This window comes from Triturus cristatus, chromosome 4_2 (assembly GCF_964204655.1).
Source record: "Triturus cristatus chromosome 4_2, aTriCri1.1, whole genome shotgun sequence".
Lineage (NCBI taxonomy): Eukaryota > Metazoa > Chordata > Amphibia > Caudata > Salamandridae > Triturus > Triturus cristatus.
The window spans coordinates 667,374,573-667,396,735 of NC_140586.1; the positions used below are offsets into that span (position 1 = coordinate 667,374,573).

The following is a 22,163-nucleotide window of genomic DNA, read 5'->3' on the forward strand; positions in this document are numbered from 1 at the left end:
ATGGTAGGATAACATGAATCAGGCATCAGGTGTAATTACAGCTAGTCCATTGAGGAAGTAGCAGAGTGTCACAGGTACACAATCATAAGGGGCATTGTGATACTTGCTGCTAAATTACTATCACGCAACTCTTCTATCATTGCAAAAGAGCAAATTCAGGAATTATTGAAAATGGAGGGAAAGCTTTTGGCCTGTATACAAGTGAGGTATTATGCCTTAGAAAAGTTTAAAATTGAAGCAGGATCTGAACTAGTGACCTGCAAATTGTCCATAAATATCGGTATCAAATGCATGACTCCACAGAGCTTTCTTGGTCAGAATCGTAGCTAGTGGTCTACTAGTTAGAATATCTGGAAAGTCAGCACATTAGCACATTCAATTGTCTTACTGTGATTATAATCTGTGATCGACAGGTTTCACAGCAGATCCATGCAGCTGACTTTAAACCAGCTCAGCTTTTATTACTGTTAAAATTCCTCGCTCTGCAGGACGACCAACCAGCCACTAACATTCACGTTGTAGGAATGTATGCCTATGTATGCCTCTGTCGCAGCACACTCTTCCTTAATCTGTAAAACATGGATCATTTTCATATTAAACGTAAGAATCTCAATTGTTTACAGTGTTTGCACTGAGGCTCTGTGGGTGCTTGCTTCCTACTCACAGAATGGAGTTTGCAGCAGTGTTAGGGACATGCAGAGTTCCCATCTTGAGCTCCAATTGTGGGTGCATGTTGAAGGACTGCAGGGGTGTGTGTGTTTCTCATGAAAGAGGTTTTGACCAGTCATGACCCCACCTACCATCAACACACTCGGAGGCCAGTGTCTTGAGCTCACAATGGAGTATCTGGGTTGATGTTGATGTTGAGGGTGAGGGTCGTAGAAGGCGCACACAAAACTGGCGGTTCTTTCTTCTTTACATACTTACCATTCTGCTGCTGCCAGAACTGGGAGGCCTCGCTCTAGCGTAATTACCAGCCTTCTGAGTATTTCTATGGGCTCTGATGCTCTTGCACAGACCTATGTCACTTGTCCGTCTCATTGACATGTCTGACCCCACATGTATAGTTTATTAACTGTCATTACTGAGCAGCGCCTAATTGATCCCCGCGTTGTCATCCACTATACGTGTGACGTCAGCTATGTCAACAGACAGTGTTCTATTAGACAGTTACAAGGCCTGTTTGATACCGGTCTCATCTCAAACAGAGTTCTGCCTCTGTACGCTGCGCTCTAAAGGCTGAAACTTCATATGTCTAAGCAAACACGTGAAGTTTGATTTTTGTTTGTATGCTTCTCTTATCCCTATGCTCTGCAGGCCCTCAGGGACCATGCTCTTGGAGTGCCCATGAATGCATGAGATCGTCCTCTCATTGGCATGGGCTCTTTTACAGACAAAAGAGGAAAGGCTCCCATGGTGCTGTCGGTAGGTCTTCAACCTCATCTCCTACTAGGTTTAGAAATAGGCCTAGTTGCTTCTCTGCTGTCACATCGGTCGCTTCCGTGTATCTTTCAAAACGCCTGATCCACTTCTCCCACCGTATTCCTGCTTGTGGCTCTGATAAGTTGAATGGTAATGGTCTGCGATATTGCACACTTTGTCTTTCTGCCATCCTTTTCTTTTGTTGTTGCCTCTTTTTTTTTTTTTTTTACTTTGCCAATGCTTGTTTTGTCACTTCTGGCCCCTTATTTCTCTTTGCCAATGCTTGTTTAGTCGCTCCTGGCCGTCTTTTTTTTTTCTTTTTTCTTTTTGTCTTTGCCAATGCTTGTTTTGTCACTCCTGGCCCCTTATTTCTCTTTGCCAATGCTTGTTTTCTCCTTTTGGTGTTCTATTTGGCACTTTTTCTTTGCCTGGCCTCAAAATGGCCGTCGCGCTGTTCTGTCTTCCTATTGGTCTGTTTTGCCTGATTTCAAAATGGCCGCCGGTGGTCTTGTGATTCTTTTCCTCCAATCAGGGTGCTGCCTGACTTAAAAATGGCCGCCCGTTGTTCTTTTCTTCCTATTGGCCCGTTTTGCCTGACTTTAAGATGGCCGCCGTAACCTCGCAAGAGTTTATTTGAATCCCTTGCGCTTGTCTATTTAATTTCAGTTCTGTTCCTGCACGCTTCGGTGCTTCGTGCTCTTTGCTTTATAGGCGGTGCGCTTCATTTATTTCCTTTGCCTTGCTGCTCGCGCTCTTACGGCTCTGCACTTCTTCTGCGGCCGGGGTGGGCTCCTGGCTTTTCAGTTCAGGGAACTTGGCGCGATGATCGCTGATCGTCGCTGGGCTCCTGGTTCGTCGCAGCTGCTTCCTGTCGTTCATACATCCCACCTTCAATCGCCAGTTGTCGTGTTCTACATGGACCACAGGAGTCAGGTATGGTGTGTAACGTTTCTTTATTAGCTTCCTGTACAGCACTCTTGTTCCCACGTCCTTCTCCGTCCCCTCGTGTCCTCGACTGCCCCTTGTCCCCGTTTGTCCCCTCCCCTCACTGGACCTGGTGTCCGGTGTCCTCTGCCCCATGGTCCTAATGCCCCTGGTCTGGTCGTGACAGGTGCGTGTGCCATTATAAACATGCTCCATGGTAAACACTGCTTCCAAGGCAACTAAACTTTCAAAACCATCCATAAGTGGTATACAAACATGTTTCCTGAGGGCAGGCCCTCTAATAGGGCAGGGGATCATCGCCCCACTGCTGCTAGTGTCGTAAAAAGTGAAAAATAAAATGTTAATAAAATAAATTTATTACCATTTTATTTGTCCCTTTCCCCATCCCCAGCGGTGTTTGGGGGCGGGGCCACTGCTGACTGGCAGCAGGGGAGTGGTGCTCACTCCACCAGTTTACACTGCACAGGTCACTTTGGCGGACCGTCTAGAAACGGCAAGCACAACATGCGCAGTGTAAACCTCGCCACCTGGCTGTCTAAGACAGCCAGGTGGATAGCAAGCAGAGGCCCCCAGTCCCTCAGTGAGCATGGAGCCAGTCCGCACCAGCCAATCCAGGTGCTTCTGCCATGCTGCCTTTGCAGCATGAGAGCAGCACCTTGATTGGAAGAGGGGAGTTGGAGCCACCGACGAGGAGATGGAATAGCTGCGAGTACCGAGGGCAGAGGTAAGTGAATCTTTTCTTTATTTTAAACTAGCCTCATATGTTTGCCCACCAGTTTAATTCATCAGCAGCCGCAACTGAACTTGCTATCTGCTTAGGAGCCCATCCTCAAGGGACTGGGACAAAGGAGCAGTGGTCTTCGTCTATAGGTGACTCAGACATCCCTTGTAACCAATCAGGAGCAAGGTCTGGGGATGCTGCTCTTTATCTGTGCAAGAGTTCACCCAGCACAAATCTTTGGGGGGTGACTTTTGTGCCCAGTAAGGGGGTGCAATCAATTTTCCTTTGCCTTCTGATGAAGAATAGCACCGAAACCATGGAAGCATTGGCACTATCTTGAAGGAGTAGGGCAGATGTGGAGCAGGCGCACACAAGGCCTGCAGTTCCAACATTAGATTGTACTTCAACTGATTTATGACGTATTACAGAATATGTTAAGGCAGCACTTGCTCTTTGGGTGATCTGCAAAGTGTTCTTGCTGAATGTATTCTTTGCTGGGGTCCAGCTTTGTCCAGAGCAGCGCCCTCTCAGGCATATTGGTAAAGTGGGTAAAAATAGAACCAGGGCACTGCATTCAGGGCTGCCATTCAGTTCCTATGCAGGATACACCCTGTATGGTGCACCATTGACTCACAATGCACAACACCATTTTCCATAGCATCGGGCTCAAAGCTAAATTTGCTGCATCCATCTTTTGATCCTGGAGGAGTCACTAACTTCTGGTTGATCCTGGGAATGGTCTACTTGCTAAAACCGTGCTCATCTGTATAGTGCATCTTCCCATGCAGAGCTGACATGGGAACCTACAGCATCCATTTCCCTGCCCTCTTCTCTTCACTTGTGGTGGGGGCGGACCTGCACTAGACTCCAGTCTGATTCTTTTTGGAATCTCACAGTTCTAGTGGTGCATTTGCTTTGCTTTCAGTTACCTTACCCTGTGTCAGAAGTTGAGATCAAATAATATCTGGGGAATGCCAGTTCTATTTTAGGTGTTGGATTGCAACCGTAAAGTCCCTTCAGCTGTACCCTCTTCCCGTTACTCCCTGAGATGGCTTTTAGATGACATTTTGTAGTTTTCTTGTAACTCTATAAGTGCTATTTTGGCACTTTAAGTATGAAAACAGATTTACAATATGCAAAAACAGTGGTTCGGTAGTTTTAAAAACTTGGTTTATACTTTTACTTTGGTTAGTAAGGCATTTTTACTTCTCCTATGTTTTCTCTGGCTCCCCGCGGTACTGCTCATCACACCCCACCGTGTCCTCGGAAAATGTTTGTTCACAGTGAGAAGTGAAACAGAACAGTTGGTTCATGAGCAGCGAAAAGATCAACAGAAGTAAAAGGGCTCAGCCTATCCGCCTTGAGTTTAGATTCAAATTTCAGGTTGTGGTCCAACTCACAAACGGTGATACATTGTCTTTAAAAGTTGTCAGGTGTCTTAAAACTACTGAGGAAATTTCGGGTGAGCCAATAACACAAACTTAAGTTAGACTGGTTATTTCACCATGAAAACTAGTGTGTGATTTTGTCCTTTAGTTTAAAATAGAGTGCAAATATTCCAATCTACTTCACAATCTGCATAAAAGTTTCCAGGATGGATCTTAGATCGTTAAACGGAGCCAACACTTAGTAAACAAAACATTGTTTTTAAGATAGTGTAATAGATTTTACCTTTCTGCAGAGACCCTTATTCTCAAAATTCCTGGCTGAAATGGAATTTTACGCTCATACCCTTACCGCGGCTGCGTATTGGGTGCAAGTACTCCTGGGGAGTTGTGGCTGTCTCAATTTCCTGGGAGAATTAACATGGGCAGCAATTTCCACTTATACAATATACATCTCTGCATGTAGAAATGTCATGGCTGAAGAGCACTAGCTTTTCCCAGGGGACAGTGTTTTTACCTTCGGAGAAACCTCTAGCCCAAGTCTTCAGCCAATATTGTGGAGGTCCTTCCATTATCCCACTGTGAAAACAGATTTCCCCTGCTCTTTACAGGAGCATCACTCTTCATATTGGGAAAATAGTTGCAAACATTTAGTGAACACAAACAAACTCGAAATTGTGGGTGTTCATCAACATGTAATGTATAGTTGTGAATCATATTGTGTGTTCTTCAGCCAAAAATCTCACATGTGTTAAGATCAGTTGAAGTTGCATTTGAATAATTTAGTTTTCAGGTGTTTTCTAAATGACTGGTTCATTGGTTATTAGTTGTGAAGGAGGTGAGTCTCTCTGTAGCCTTCCACAACACAGTTAAAACACATTGGTGGTACCCTTGATTGTTCTGGGGCACCATAGTGAAAATATGCAAATTTTAGCCTCATCACATGGGAATTATGGGTAGCTCTATGTACCAGGGCTTGAATACTTGATGAGCGGCAAAAGTCTCTTTAATACAGCCACACACTCTGTAACATTTTTCTCTTCCTTTTTTATTTTCACAAGTAATAAGTAAGCAATTTTCTTTTTACTTGTAACCAAGTATCCCATTGTAGCACTTGACTCTCTCAGAGTAGCGAAGCAGAGCATGCCAAGGTCTACTCAGGAGAGGTGATGCGAGCTAGTAACCCCAGATCACTTGTGTGCAAAAACAATCAATAAATCATTGTTCAGTCAGCGTGTTTTAAAAAAAAAAGGAAAAGTACTTTTAGGATATATATATATATATACACACACACACACTCTCCCGCCTCTCTCTCTCTCTCTCTCTCTCTCTCTCTCTCTCTCTCTCTCTCTCTCTCTCTCTCTCTCTCTCTCTCTCTCTATTAAACTACAAACAATCAGGTAGATGGAAATACATTTAGTGGCACCCTCATACACCGATACACGCTCAGTGGGTCATGAAGCCTATAACCACAATAGCCCCCACCTAATATACTAGATGTAACATCACAATAAAAGCAGGTGTCATTATCAATAAGGCAGGCCTACTAGCTTTCTCAGGGTTTCACCACATAAGAAACACTGCAACATGTTATATTTCACAATTGCAAGATCATTAAAATCAATGGGAACAGTACCAATGTCCAATACATGTTATAAGATACCAATGAAATCAACAGGAGCAGTACTAACAGTCAACAACATTCGTTATTCTGTAAATACTTGCATTGTCAGCCATCCACATTGTCAATAAAGCACTGACATTAAAAGCATACATCTTAAAATCTTTTTTTACTTGTACTATTCTGCTACTGCAGCTGTAGTCCTATTCGAGGAGTTCCTGCACTCCCGAGCCCATGAGCCCAATCTCCAGAATTGGTTTGAAGTGAAAGCAAACCTCTCCAGGAGTCAAGTATTCAATCCCCTAAGAATGCTGGGGTTGTTATTAAAAGCAACTTCTTGGGGATGCTGCACTCGCTGGAGCCTCCCACAGCACAGTTCAAACACATTGGTGAGGCCCTTGGTCATTCTGGGGCCACCATAATGAAATATGCAAATGTTAACCCCATTATATGGGAATTCAGGCTAGCTCTATGTACCAGGGCTTGAATTCTTGATGAGCAGAAAAAGTCTCTTTAATGCAGACACGCCGTGTAACATTTTTCTCTTCCTTTTTTACTTTTTGGGTATTCTGGTCCCACCTGGGACATCCAAAGCCTGGGTTGTTGTTAGGGACTCCGGGGGAGAGCCCCAAGGCCCCCATAGTCCCAGCCAACTCCCTGTGAGTGAGCACACCTCCTGTGCGGTATATGAGAGCCGGCACATCTCTTGTTCTGCCCCTTCTCCCCACTCCCCGGGGGAAGATGTTTCTCTTCTGCTCCTGCCCATGGGAGGGAGCAGTGCACTCCCCCGGTCCGTGCTCCTCGTGGGCAGGGAGATAAGAGTCTGGCAGTCTCCACCCACCCAGGCACAGGGTATTTCATTGTGGTCCTTACGGATGAGGTCCTCAGGGCCTGCTTTTGATTAAAGACCCCTGGGTGAGATGGCGGTCCTGTGGTAAAATTGTGCTGCTCTTCCATTAAAAACAACTTAATGAATGTGTGCTGACCCCTCCCCCCCAGAAGCTTAGTCCTCCCCGGGGACATTTTGCAGGAAAGATAGCAAAACGCCACATAAGCCATTCTCTACTTGAAACCCCCCCATAGGACCAGGCTGTATCTTAGACTGTATGGTCAGTCTGCCAAATGTTGAGTTCATTTAGCCCTAGCCAACTAGAGCATTTTCTTCAGGCCACCTTACCTTCAAAGGTTGCTTTAGATGGGGAGCTTGATATCAGGGCTTCCTGCACCAGTCCTATCCTCCTGAGGTTCTTTCCTGCTTGGAAGGCATCCTTTACAGCCCCTCAATAGCCAGCAGGCAGAACACCTTTCTTGACACACTCCCCAAGCCCTTCTGGGCATCTTTCAAGGCACCTGTGTGTCAGTAATGGAGCCAGGGACCAGTCCACAGAAGCCCCAGGGAAACACTCCAAGGTTCCTCTGCAGGTCTTTATCCTCAACTGTTCCTCTGGTGGCATAAGTAGCCCAGCACCACTTGCCCTCGAGAGACAAATCCTAGTTTTGAGGGGATAAGTTGGAGTCAAAATACATCCTTGCAGGGACATTAGGTGGCTTCTCCTTCCTGCTAAGCATTCTTTCACTGTCATCGCTACCAGGTCCAGTGTCTTCTCATCTGTCTCTCAATTATGCACTGGTTTTTAAGGAGGCAGAAGACATTTCTAGAAGCCAGGCAACCCTGACCAATCCTCGGGTGCCACATGATCATTCTACCCCAGTCCCAACCCTCCTGAACAGCATTCTGGGACAATCCAATCTCGCAACTTCAAGTTGTCTGTGGTCTTTTCTGAGAGCCTTAGATTTGACCCTAGCTGATGCAGATGCCTGATTCCTTCCTATTAAAAAGGCAAGCTTCTCTTGTGTTGGCTCCAGTGATATGGCCCTCACTCTTTCTATTCTATAGATCAAGGATGTCCCAGCCCAGATAAAGTGGACAAGCCAATTAACAGATGCAGATTTCCTACCCACTCCTTCCTTTCCCAGGAACTCGATGAAGCACTGTTAATTGCTCTATTTTGTCAGAGGCCTTCAATTCTCGTGCTGGAGAGCAAAGTAAATAACTGGAAGCCAAGGCAGGGAAATATGACCATTTTTAAAGTGACCTAAGGAGTATATGTATGATGTCAGGGAGTACCAATCTACACTTGGGATGCATGGTTACCCCTACATTGATACCTCGTTGACCATGTAGTAGAGTAGAACTGTACTTTATAGCAGATTTGTCCTATAATGTATAATACATTGTAAGCACAACAAACCTTCAGTAAGCATTACAGAACATATACTATGAATGACCACTCACATTAAGGCCAACCCCAGGTTAGTACCAATCCGTGAATGGTCTCTTCTGCGACACGCTGCCTGTGCACAGATACTAGGCTGTGTGTGACAGTTGCTCACATATGTAGCCTGCATATGTATGTGCTCATGTATTCTTGTCACCAGCCCAGCACCTCTTACCCTAGCTGCACAGCAGAGACTTATCTTACAAGGTGGACACTGGCAGTTAGCCCTCTTAGTCCAATTAGCATGCATTTTCTGTGAGTGAGGCTCAGTTGGTGAGACTCGCTCATGGTAAAAGTCCAAAAATCTGGTAGTCAAAAGGGGGATTTAAATGGGAAGAACCCATTTGCTACATTTCTGCTTCCTGGTCTAGGTTTAGGACATTCCATAGCCTAGGTCATTGCACACACTGGAATCTGCCACTAATTGTTTTAGGTTTCTTTTAGATGTGCACTTGCTCAGCTAAGGGCCAGATGTTTGAAGCAATTTTCCCCGTTCGCAAATGTTCTGATTCTCAGAATCGTCCCGTTTGCGAACGGGAAAAAGCCTTTTGGGATGGATCATCCCAAAAGGCCCTCACAAAATAGGGAAACGCAAAATTTGCGATTTCCTAATTTGCGAATGCATTTAAGGAATCACAAATTGTGATTCCTTAAATGCAATTCTGGAAGCACCCAAGTTGTGCGATTTTGCCTTAAGAAATCACAAATTACCACCAACTTCAAGTTGGTGGTAATTTGCGATTTCCTTGAAAAATTCACTTTTTTTTATTTTTCAAAGTGCCATGTGGCGCACATACATGCCCTTAGGGCATGTATATGCGCCACATGTGCACACATGCATATTTCAGGGATGCAACAGGATGTCCTTCTGGCACCCTTGCACCCTTGAAATTGCATTCGCAATTTGCGTGTGCCTATTGGGTGCTCGCAAATTGCGAATATCTTCCCATTCAATCCTATGGGCCTCTAGGCCCTTAGGCCCATAGGAATGAATGGGAAGGTATTCCTTAATTGCGACTCGCAATTTGCAATTCGCAATTAAGGAATATGTAGGAATCGCAATTATTATTGCGAAACCTACATACATTGCATTTTGCGAGTCCTTAATAGCGAATTGCTAACATTCGCTATTAAGGACTCGCAAACTGCAAAGATGATACAGCTGTCCCTTAGCTTTTTAGACAGGGCATACACATGTGCCGGCTCTGTAGGTATTTTGGGACCGTGACGATAGCTTCAACTTGATCTTTGCATCCAGCAGGAGCCAGTGCAGTAAGGACAATTACGATGTCATGCTTACGGAGGTTGAGGACCATTTTGGCTGCTCAACTTTGTATTCATTTCAAACTATTGGTGAGTTTTCTTGGGAGTTCTGTTTTAATGATGTTGCAGTACTGGAAGTGTGCCATGATGAGGCCTCTCTTTGTTCAATATGATGTTCAGTTTGGAATTAGTGAAAATATTTTCTGTAGTAAGAATGGATGCAGATTCACACCTTTAATCACTGCTTGGATGTGGGGAGTGAAAGGAAGCCCTCAGTCGAAAGTACTCTCAGGTTATACTTTGAATGAGTTAGATGGAGGCATTCCAAGGATAGTGTTAAAAAAGTATTGAGTTAAACTCTGCACAGTACAAGTATTTTAGTTTTGGTTCTTTTAATCCAGAGGAAGCTGTTCTTTACTCAGTGGTGCACATGGACCAGTCATGAGGTGGTATTGGCAAAATGATCTCATCTATTTGCAGCCAAAACTGAATTTGGGTGTCATCAGCATACATTTGGAAGCCCTCTTGATACTGTTTAGCGACCTGTGCCGGGATGCCCATATATCGTGAGATCAACTTATTTAACCCAATCCATCTGTTTTTGGCTGATGTTGGAGAAAAAGGATTGAATCGGTACCAGGATAACATATGTAGGAGCACCCACAAACAAGCTCCAAGAGCAAGTTTGTTTTTATAGAAATCCTGCCATCTCAGCCAAAATGTATGTTTGGTATCTCCTGTTTATGAGTGCAAAGTTGCATCCTTCCTTCTTTAGATCGGCGCTGGGATTTTATTCTGTAACTGAAGGTATGTCGCATACACATACATATTTATGTGCTTAAGTCAAACTTAGTTCCTCAAATGCCAAGTCAATTGGGCTCAGAGCCACTCACCCATGGTGGCCAGACATGGAGTCTGTTGTTGAACTGTGTCAAAGGAGGGCAGCTGCCGGCACTGATCAGAGGTAGGGGGCAGGGGCAGGAGGGGGCTAGGATGTGGCAGGTAGGAGGGTGGGGGCAGGACACGGGGAAAAGCGGGAATAAAAAAAATTAAATAAAAACGTACCTTCTTGCTGCTTCCTCAACTCCGTAGTCCTCCCTCGCTTGGCCTTACCAGAAGCACATCCAGGCTACCAGTCAGCCAAACACAATGCTGCCTTAGCAGTGTTGTGATTGGTCTGTGAGCCGTGTTTCGGCACTCAGATGCTGACTGGGTGCCTGGGCATGTTCTCCATGTAGGCTGTAATGAAGCCTGCATGGAGAACATGCAAGGTGCACTAGACCGTTTTGAGCGGCCCTAGGGGGCCTGCCAAGCAGTCACTGCGCACTTTAGAAAGGTGCTAACACTCCTCCCCTGCCCCCAACAACAAGTGGGCAGAAGTAGGAGAAAATAAAATGATAATAACATAAGTTAATATCCTTTTATTTTCCCTTTGTGTCTCAGCAAAAATGCAGTAGGGCACACTCCTCTGCCTTAGTGGAGGAGCCACCACGGGTCAAAGGAGGGCTGTATAAACTAGGTTGCCCACCTTGGTTGAAGCTTGGGAACCTGTCACAGGCCACAAGCAATTGGCAAGGAGCATTATTATGAAATGATGGTGAGCAAATGACCACTGATTCACCCTGGGGTTGCGCATGTCCGTCCTCTACTACCCTGCCTGGTAAGATTTGTTCTCATTGATTCTACATTCATGAACGCTCATGAATCACCTTGTATCATGCAATGGTGGCAGCAAAACAAGTTCAAGTTGTTTCAGTCAGTCAGATCACAGTGGTTTGAGAACAGTTTGCAAGCTACTCGATGTTCCTGGATGGTTTGTGAACAGCAAACAGCATGATTGGAAAAGTTGTACTTTTACCTAATCAGATTTATAATAAAATGTATTGTAGTTTAAACATGATTCGCAAATCAAAGATTTATGGAGTGTTTGTGAACGTACCAGTGCAAACATGCAAATAATTAAAATTTTCAAGCTCCTCTGGTGCTATTGTTTTGTAATGTCGATATCTCAAACACTGTTACATGCATTTACACTAAACTAAAGTGTAAAGCTCTATATATTTATACCACGTTTGGTGCATTTGATATAAATATTGTGCCTGGGTTTCTAGACCACTGCATGATATATATACGCACAACATGTTTCGGTACTATTATTGTACAAAAATGCAGTGGTATAAAAATGCATATGTCACAGAGATCAGTGCAGTATGACATGTATTTCTAAGTCCCTGTGATATATAGGCTTCATTACCTTAGTGATAATCCTTTGCACAGCTTTATGGTTGTACAAATCACAATTCTTACCTTGAAATTAAACAAAACCTGAACATTATTTTGTTTGTACATTTTTTAATTGGGTTTTATAACACAACATACATATATTAACACAGCATTCAAGACAATTTGGTCACATTATAATATGCAGCCCCATCCAGAGGACAGGGATCTTCATTTTTACAGAATACAATGGTATGAGGTGCACAGGGTTTCAAGGAGGGTGTTCGTCTGGGGGGGGGGGGGCGGTGTGTTAACCCAAGGCATTTGACAATGTTTTGTACAGCTCAGGATCGTTCTGTAACTGATCGTCAGTTCTAGTCAGTCACATTCTGATTTCCTATGCTGTAGTCCATTCTGTCACATCATGTATCCAGCTTTAGAACCTTGGGAATTTTGTGCTCAGCCAGTGGATCACCACATTGCACTTCTCTAGCAGTAGTGTAAGCTGTACAAATCTTTTCTTAGTTTTGTATTTAGGGTTTTATGACATCAATACCTACTAAACATGCTGGGGGGGGAGGGGGGGTCATCTCCCGCCTCTCACCAGTATGCAGCAGTTTTAGGGCACTCCCTTAACAGTTGATAATATGTAGCATCAGAGCCCCACACTTGGGGCATTAACTTGGTAACTTGAACATTCTTAATTCTGATTAGTGCAGTGCTTAACTGTACCTTTCAGAGAACTGCATAAAACATTTCTCTCTGACTCTAACAAAGCAAATGATGTTTGTTTCTAAATTTCTACATTTGTAACTAAATAATTAAGGATGTTTCCCTTTATTTTACTAGAGACAACCAAAAGAATAGGTACCAGTGTAAAATATGTCCATATGTGTGCTTGAATTCTCGATAATTTGTACTGATTATGTTTTTATTTATGTTACCTAACCCTTATCTCACTGTTTGTTTATATATATAATTTTATTTTTTATATTTTCTATTTATTATTCTATTTTATGTTGCAAATTTTCTCCACGGATTCTTTGCCAGACTATTTTGCCAATTCTTATTCAAGTTCTCAATTTCTTTTAGTACTTTCTCCCAGTCAATAATTGCATATTTTGCCAAACTTCTTAGCATTTCTTTTGAGGCTACTATGTTATCCCGTTCCCATTCAATATGCATCCCTATTGTATTTAGTTTTTCCATTTTTTTTGTTTTTTGACTTAAGCTCAATTGTGTATTTGTATGCATAGAGCGTTCTCCATTTTGATTAACATGAATACTGTCCGAATCATTGAACAATATAGATTATACTTATATATATAGCCCCTCCCCAAACCTCTAAAAGGCCCCAGGAACCCATCCCCGGGGCAAGATTTAAATGAAGGAGAGGGGGGCTGCCCAGCCACCCTTTCCAAGCAGTGAGATAATGAAACTTGAGGGGGGCCCCTTGCAAAGTACATGGAGAGGCCCCCTTTCGCAATTAATCAGGAGCTCTTGGGCCAGGAAACTGCAGTGAGGGGGCCACCTTGCAATGTACATGGAGGGGCCCCTTTCCAGACTTACTCAGGAGCTCTCAGGCCAGGATACTGCGCTGAGGGGCCCCCTGGAGCTTGGGGCCCCCTCACTGCGGGGGCTGCAGGGGCCGTTGTTACAACACTGTTCCCAAACCTCAAAAGGCCCCAGGGTCACAATACCCCAGGGCCAGCTCAATTTCTCTGTCCTGGGAAGCACACCCCTGGGACAGAGTGGTTTCCCTACATCAGGAGCGCAGACAGAGGAACATATTCTTGCTCCTGCCTGGCAGGAGCATTTTTTAATCTCCTTCTGGGTGGAAGCACACATGCCTTACCTGCCTGCAGGAGTGCGAGCAGGAAAGGCATGTCTGCTCCCAGGCAGCGAGAGATTGAAAAATGCTCTCTCCGGGTGGGAGTAGACTTCTGTTTCTCTGCCTATGCTCCTGCAGGTAGGAAAACAGAAATTACTCCCATATGACGCAGGGAACTGGCTGAGGCTGTGGGGGCCTGCATTTCCCCCCTGGAGCCCCAAAGGGCTGCTTGGCGGATGCTCTGGACATCCCCGGGGCATCCACTGATAATTAAAATGGACCCCGGGGAATGGGGTCTCCAGAGCCACAGTAGGCTCAGGGAGTAGGGCCGTGCAGCCCCTCTGGTCTTTACTATGTTAAGTGGCCCTGGGGATGGGGTTTCCTGGGTCTAATAAGACTCGGTGAGGGGGGGCTGCTTGACACCCTCCCCTTGTTAATGTCATGCAGCCCCGGTGGATGGAATCGCCGGTGGCTCATAAGGCTTGGAAGGGGGTTGCGCAACCCCCTTCCCTTTTATACGGCATTCCACCCTGGGGGATGGGGTTTGAGGGGCCTAATAAGACTCAGGGAGCGGGGCCGCTAGGTAACTAGAAGTCAGACCCTCGCCATGCACCACTTTCTACACCACATATTACATCACTCATAAAGCACTCTGCAACCGGCAGCACTACGGCGACACTATCCCCGGCCCGTTTGCCCAATTATCATTCTGCTCGCCTGCCACCTCTCTCTGCTATGCGCCACGCCAATTAGGTCTTTTGATACATGGAGCCGCTCGCAGGAAAAGGCAAGCGGCTTCACAGAGACTCAACTGGACCAGTTTAATATAAATAATTTGGTTTCTACATTCGCTATACCGCACCACAACAACTCCAGCATCACAAGCTGGTAGGACGTCATAGCGGTATTAGCAGCCGCAAATCAAGGTTATTGCCGGGGTGGTCCTGTGCAGCCGGCCCCACCCAGGGGTCTCTCCGTCCATTAGCCAACTAGACAAGATAAAAGGGCATGTTTGTACTCATAGTACTGATCCTTGTTACTCCCTACAGGCAGCAGCCTGCTACCTCTAAACTGCATAATATTCAGTGAAAACTCGGTGAAAATGAGATCAGGGATGATCAGTCCAGAAACAATCAAACAGGAAGAGAAACAATAAAGTAATCAAATCAACTAAACCATCTAAATCCAGCATATCTCAAAGCAGCCCGCTGACATCACGAATAGTAAAATACTTTGGTAAGTGAATTTAAGCCACAAATTTATCTTCCTGACCCGATATTGGGGATTTATTTAATGCCAGAGGATTTACCAGGCCTACCAAATCCACTAACTTCTCAAAAAACGGAACCAGCAAGGCAACAAGGACTGCAGAGCATCCAAAAACCAATGGCAGAATACAAGTCAACGCAATATAAAAGAATGCTCTGGACTCAAACTCCATCACAGTAAAAGCCCATGTTCATGTCCCTAATCAATCTCACTCCACCCCTCGATTATATCTAAAAACAGCTTGAACCAAGAAATGCAACATGAAATCTACCATATTACCATGGATGGCAAAGAACAGGAGGATATTTCCTGGATGCACTCAATCTCAATGTTTAATTATATGGATTTAGCACAGGCAATGGAAGTGAAGACGATAAACCTGGCCACCACCACCAAGGATCCTGAGCGCTATTCAAGTAACTCAACAAACACTACATTTCAAGTGATGCATGAAGAACCTTCAAAAATAGTAGTCTCCATATTAAGGACATCAACACATTAACCTCTGAAGTCTATTGAAGGTACTGTTCCTTCTAATCGTATTAGAAGGAACAAAAATGGGTCAACAGCCACTATGCTGACTGATTATAAGGAACAAGGAGACCCTAAGAGTCAGAAGGGACCAAGGGTGTAAACATTATTATAAAGGAACAGTGGTCCCATTCAATTCGAGTAGATTAAAGTGCCACAATTAGTACAATGAAAAATTGGGTTTTATGTTTGAAAACAATGCAGAAATAACTAGAAAATTACAGTAAATAGTGAGAAAAGTAAAACAGTGAGTGAGTTGGTGGCAGGGTAATAGGAAATCAGCCGATTTCCGGTACCCAGGCAAGTGATTTAAGAGGTGACTTTTTGGTGCTCAAAGGTAATTTGTTAACAAAAAGTCAGTAAAACATTTCATACTCCGACATTTCAATTTGCAATACACTGGAGTTTAGAAATGGTTGTCGACGACGTTTCGATCCCTTAACGAGTAGTGGGATCTCTTCAGGACAAAAGAATGACAATTAATTGCCTGGGAGGTAGCCTAGTGGGGACGGGGAGAAAAATAACAATATGCAAAGTTAGGAAGAGAGTATAGGAAGAGTAAAAGAAGGCGAAGGGAGAGTAGATTAAGAAAGTATTATGCGAGAAGAGAGAAGTGTCAAAAGGGTGGTGCAGAGAATAAATTCATCAAGGTGGAGGAGACTTACAGTGCCCGGAACGGGAAGAAGATGAAACAATAAGGCTAGTGTGTGATGCGCAGCCGCGTCAAAACCAACACTAGGGATTGTTAATGTTGAAGTCCGGAATCCGTGGAAAGAGGTGTAGGCGGGAATTAGAGCCTGTGGGGGAGAGGGAGAGTCAAGGCGAGGGAGGAGTGCGGGAGCGCAGGGTGCAAGTGGAAGAGAGTCGGGCTAAGGCTTACCAGAATTAGGCGAGACACTGAATGGAAAAATCGGCCCGTCAGAAATTGTCTCAGACCGGGGCTCGAAGGATGTTGCAATTCCGTGTGGGCGGAAAAGTGAGCCTGCAGGGGAAAAGGAGGGTTAGGAGAGGGTGAGGAAGTACCTGAATGTATAGATAGGGGGAGACCGGCGGACTAGGTCTTACCAGGGTAAAGGTGAATCAAGGGGAGAGGTCAAAAGTGGTCCGTTAGTTGCGAGCCAGGTCTGTGCTGAAAACCGATGGGAGTTCCGAGGCAGCCCGACCGGGCTTTTCGATGCGTTCGGAAAAATACAGCCTGTGAGGAGAAGGGAGGGATAGTGAGCAAGGAGGGGGTGAGGGGATGAGTGATGGTAACGGGACACGAGGAAATAAACTCACCGTGGGGCGGTAGCCCGGGAAATGTAAGCGTAGAAGAATGTCGATGGTTCGGATGCAATCCGTATAATAACGCGATAACCTGTGGGGTGGAGGGAGGGAATTGGGTGAGGATGGGCGAGTAATATAGGGGAATTGAAGGAAACGAGCGAGTGTGTCTCACCTGAGGAGCTTGCGAGGATCCGGCTAAGCGTCAGGGTGCGGGCTGTGTGAATAGAGCCTCAATGGGACGGAAGTGCACTATGCTGACTGAGGCAAACAACTTGTCTCATGACAACTCAAGTCCAAAAGCTGATAATTTCCTGGTTCTTTATGAATTGCTGTTCACAACTTTGCAAGCTTCAATTGATGCCCTTAATTGGCAGTCCAATAAGCTGGACATCCAGATGGACCCAATCAACTTAATGGCTCCACACATATCTGGCATTAACGCAATCATACAGTCATACATCCTCATTCATTCCTTTTTACTACATAATGAGACAACACAACCATGATAAATAATAAATGAATGTAAAATTCCCTACAATTTCAATATTGTTTATTGCAGAACGACGTCAACCTCATATACAAGAAATTTCCTGATTAGTTTACCAAGTTTTGAACTCTATTGAAAATAGAAAAGCATGTTATCATTATACATGTATATTGGGATAATTTATTTTGATGTCTCATTATGTAGTAAAGAGGAATGAACGAGGATGTATGACTGTAAGATTGAGTTCTATACGAGTATTGGTTTGGATGGTATGTTTTAGAAGGGACACAGAATATATTTTATATATGGATTGATATGTATATATTTATCCATTGTTTTTCCATATAATAAATATACGACATTTGAATACATTTTGGTTTTTTTTGGTAATATATTAAGAGTCCCCTCATTTAGTAGTGATATATGTCAATGATAATAACATGCATAGTTGCCCATGAATTTCTTTAGTACAACTTATCTATTTGTCCCTGACTTAGGAACGTCATTCCTCCCCAGGGGAACCCCAATTTATTTTCAGTTATAGCCAGCATTTTGAATAAACTGCAAACAGGAGATTAAGGCTTTTAGGAGCATCCAGGTGTGCGATATTCCCGTAGTCCGTTCGGGATACCATCCTGAGCTCTGAGATCCCTATTTAAAAATGAGAAGGTTTTTTAAAAGTTTTTTAAATGAAAGAAACAGGTTTTGGACACATTAGATATGTGGGATTTATGAGATGTGAATAAATATAAATTCCAAGATTGCAGACTTGTGGGGCAGCAATACGAGGTGGGTCGAAGAACCATAGCCAGTTAAGTCCTTTTGTCTGAATTCTGGGGAAGGTTAAAATTCAATATTTGTTTGCTCAGAAGAAAAAGGATGAAGCATGATCATCTGCTGACGTTGGGTTAGAAAGTCTATTAACCAAGCTAATGCTGGACCGATGATACTGCACCCTTTCAATGTATGTAGGATGTTATGGTCAGTCGTATCAAAAGCCTGCTTGGAAGGGATCAAGAATCTCTTTAGAATCAACAAAGGCCTTTATCTACAGACCTTATTATTGACCACCTGACAGTAGAAAAAGGACTGATTCATCTCATCATCTTGTTACTTACCTTATTATTGACCACCTTACAGCAGAAAAAGGGCTGATTCATCTCATCATCTTGTTACTTACCTTATTATTGACCACCTTACAGCAGAAAAAGGGCTGATTCATCTCATCATCTTGTTACTTACCTTATTATTGACCACCTTACAGCAGAAAAAGGGCTGATTCATCTCATCATCTTGTTACTTACCTTATTATTGACCACCTTACAGCAGAAAAAGGGCTGATTCATCTCATCATCTTGTTACCTTATTATTGACCATGTTACAGCAGAAAAAGGGCTGATTCATCTTATCGCCTTATTACTTATATCATGTTTACTGCTATACCATAACTTCCACTAAATCTCCAAAAACTGCTACATTCTGCCCTTGCGGCTTTCTGGCTATCTGCAAGAAAACGAGGCTATCCAAATCATCAAAATGTTATTTTTGTGACGAGAATAAATGCATCTGTTTAATGAGAATCTAACAAAGAAACAAAAAAGCCATTTCAAAGGCGGACAAATGCCAAAGTGTATTGACATGTGTTGCCTTTTGCACACTTGTGTGAGAAGAAAAACTATAAAAGTATATACGTATATACATAGATTAGAGATGTGCGGAGTGTAATATGCTAATCATTACAATTGTTGAGTGTGGATGGGGCCATGATTCACAAGAAGCAAAGCACCAAACAGGTCATGATGTAGGTTGTGATGTTGAAACCCTCTATGAACAACGGTAATAAATAGTGTCTTACAATCTGTGCATTTGCCTCTATGGTTTATTGTATTGTTTTTTGTCAAATACTTCTAAACACATGCATTGGACTATAATCAGAACACATGGGGTTAAATCTGTGCAGTATGATAGAATCACAAATAGGTGAGTGTGACCTCCGCGTTTTCTTCCATAAACTGATTCCGAAATGAAATCTATGAGATATTATTATGTATTGTTTCCAAAAGTCATTTATACGGTACTGTGGCAGTAACATGCAATTCGACCTTTGCACTCTTGTATTAAATGAGTGAAAGATTGTTCTCATGTAAGTTACACTCTACTGTAATAATAAACTGGAAGTTGAACTTTGCCCTGTAATATTATGTGAATATGTGTTTTTGGTACACTTGCTGTAAATAACATTTCATTGGGCCACATTTCTTTTCACCGAGATCCTGCATGCAGTACTTACCTCGATCGATAGCATGTTCTGCAGTGACCCACTGATGTAGTGAGGTCAGTGTAGTGGTGGAACATCTATGAAAACAGTGTTACTATCATTAACATTATTATCAGGCTTAGAGGATTTATCTCTCCAGGTTACAACAAGTGCATCTATTTCTGAATGCTCAGTACCTGTGAGGGACACTTTAGGGGTTTGTGTATGCATGCACTTTTCATAACCTTATTCAAGTGGTTCTTCGGAAATAGCAGATAGATTGCGTGCTGTTTATCTAGTACATTTTAAATCATGTTTGCTATTCCACTACATTACAGCATAAACAGGAATACGGATGCATTGAGAACTAAGAAACTGCAAACTTTCATTTTTTTCTACTTTCTCTCACACTATTGATCTGATAATATTGCATGGTTTGAACAGATTAGGCACAAGTAGCTGGTCTACATTTAGAAAGATGTCTTTTAGCCTGTGCCCTCTTAGACCATTCAAACTCTTCAATGACTTTAATGTGATAAATAGTGGTTAATGAATCGGTGGGAACTGAAAGAATATGCTGCACCACCACCACGAATATTAATGAGGTACTTTACATCTCTGGTGCTAAAAATAGCAGCTGATTAGCGCAAATGATGATTGGCGCCATTTAAACTGATTGTGGAGAACTGATTTGACTAATCCCTGATTGTCCATTCCTTTAGTACCATGGAATTATCCCAATGAGGGTTGAAGTGCAGTTTCTATCACAGTCGCACACGCGGACAGCTGACAGCTGGTCCCCGCTGTTCCAACCAGTGCACGGGAACACTCGGCGTGACCGTCCACTGCGAGACTCCAGCATGGGAAATGGAGAGACCCAACTACCCAGCGACGGCAAGATGGTAAACAGAGCCTCCTCTATGTCAAAAATTAAGGTTGTTTGTTCTAGCTGTACACGGTGTAGGCCACACTCTGTGCCTGTGTACAATAAATTTGATATAGTGCCAACATTGGCGACCAAAACTGTTTGTGCACAAATAATTGAACTTCTTGAAGGATTGTTACTGCATGCATAAGATGAAAACTAGAAAGTTTCATGCAGAACACCTACATAAACTTGCAGATTTTCCTTATGGAGAGATCCTATGTTATATTGGTCACAGTGAATTAGAATAAATTAGAATAAAACCATAAAAAAATTAAGTAATTATGAATAACATTTAATAAACCTTATACAGAAATGACTCAAGCCACTGCACCACACTCAAAGGACAGCTTTCGTTCACTTCCAATTGCTCTTTGCACGGGACCCTTCGGAGTAAATTAGTCTTGTAACTAAGAAAATGTACATTCTGTACATTGGGTTGTGCCATTTGTGTTTATGGATACACACATTTTGAAATCAGAGACTTAAAGAGGTCTAAAGAGTCTTCTTCCATTCTTTCAAAATACTTCCTGGGACTGAAAAATATATACTGCATTGAAGTGTTGTTTATTGTTCTTAGGAGTAATTTCTCCCTTCCTCCGGTCATTTTGCATCATACAGTTCTAACATGGCGGCTAAATCCAACACCTTATCTAATTTCACATAGACTGCAACATTAGAAGCTAATGTGATTTGGCAAAAAAATGGCAACATTTTAATAAATTATACATCCGGTTTTATCTGGACATAGTGAATCTACCAGGCTGTAAAGGTTCAGCAGCACTCCTACGAAAACTGCAAATCAGATATATCATGTGTCCATTACTTTTGAAGCAAATGATCACTTCGAGTCGGCATCTAAATTCTGTATTACTAACATTGTCTCTCAAATTGTGTGCTTGAAAAGAGCTAAAACTTGAGGCTGTACTATGTACATTTTGCATTATTGTGAAGATTGCAAACATTCCCCTGATGCTGGTGTAATTTTGCTTCAACATATGCGCTACCTGAAAAGTGAAAAATTACATTCATTCGAAATATGAGCGCACTTGTCAATGCAAAATTACACTATTGCATTGTATGTTATCCAGAAATGTCAAAATTGTTTATGTTAAAGTTATGCAATACCAACTATGGGCTTTCAGAAAAAAACCAGACCTGTCCTAGTGTGTGACTTGCTTCAAACAGGGTTGGCTGTCGTCATGGCACAACTCTATATCTGTATGCCTCATGGTTATTACCGCTTTAGCACTGCGAACCCCAGGGGACTGGCTTCCCCAGGCAACATTTGGGACTCATGATCTAATCCACCGATAGACAGCTGTTGAATCAGTTGTATGTTTATGGAATATTGTGGTGTTTTATTGTCAACCTTATTTTTTTCAAAGGGCACACATGCACCAAAATGCCCCCTGGGATGGACTCTTAAAGATAAGCACTGCTACTTTCTAACCTCACTACGGAATGCTACCTGGGAGGCGGCTGAAAGAGCCTGCCGACAAATGTGAGTACATGTCAATCTGTCATCATGACCACCTTTATTTGCACAAAAGCATTCCATGTTTTATTGCTCTTAAACGCATTATTATTATTTTCTATGGACCAGATAATTAAAAATTATAGCCTGGGTGCCTGGGGACCACTTAAGTGACTGTTGGTGCTTTAAATGGTGCCTTAACCCCCAGTTACAGTGGGCCAATTAAGTGCGTTATGTGTGGTACCGCCTGTCACCACACATATC

General features: G+C 43.2%; 1 protein-coding gene across 1 annotated transcript in view; it reads left to right on the forward strand.

The window, feature by feature from the left end:
• Window positions 1–22,163, forward strand: part of LOC146834868 (FRAS1-related extracellular matrix protein 1-like) — a 991,143-nt gene that overhangs the window by 917,347 nt on the left and 51,633 nt on the right. Inside the window, exons 32-33 of the mRNA XM_085602468.1 lie at window positions 20,220–20,399; window positions 21,811–21,926. Coding sequence (XP_085458594.1) covers window positions 20,220–20,399; window positions 21,811–21,926 — 296 coding nt within the window. The remainder of the gene's footprint in view (window positions 1–20,219; window positions 20,400–21,810; window positions 21,927–22,163) is intronic.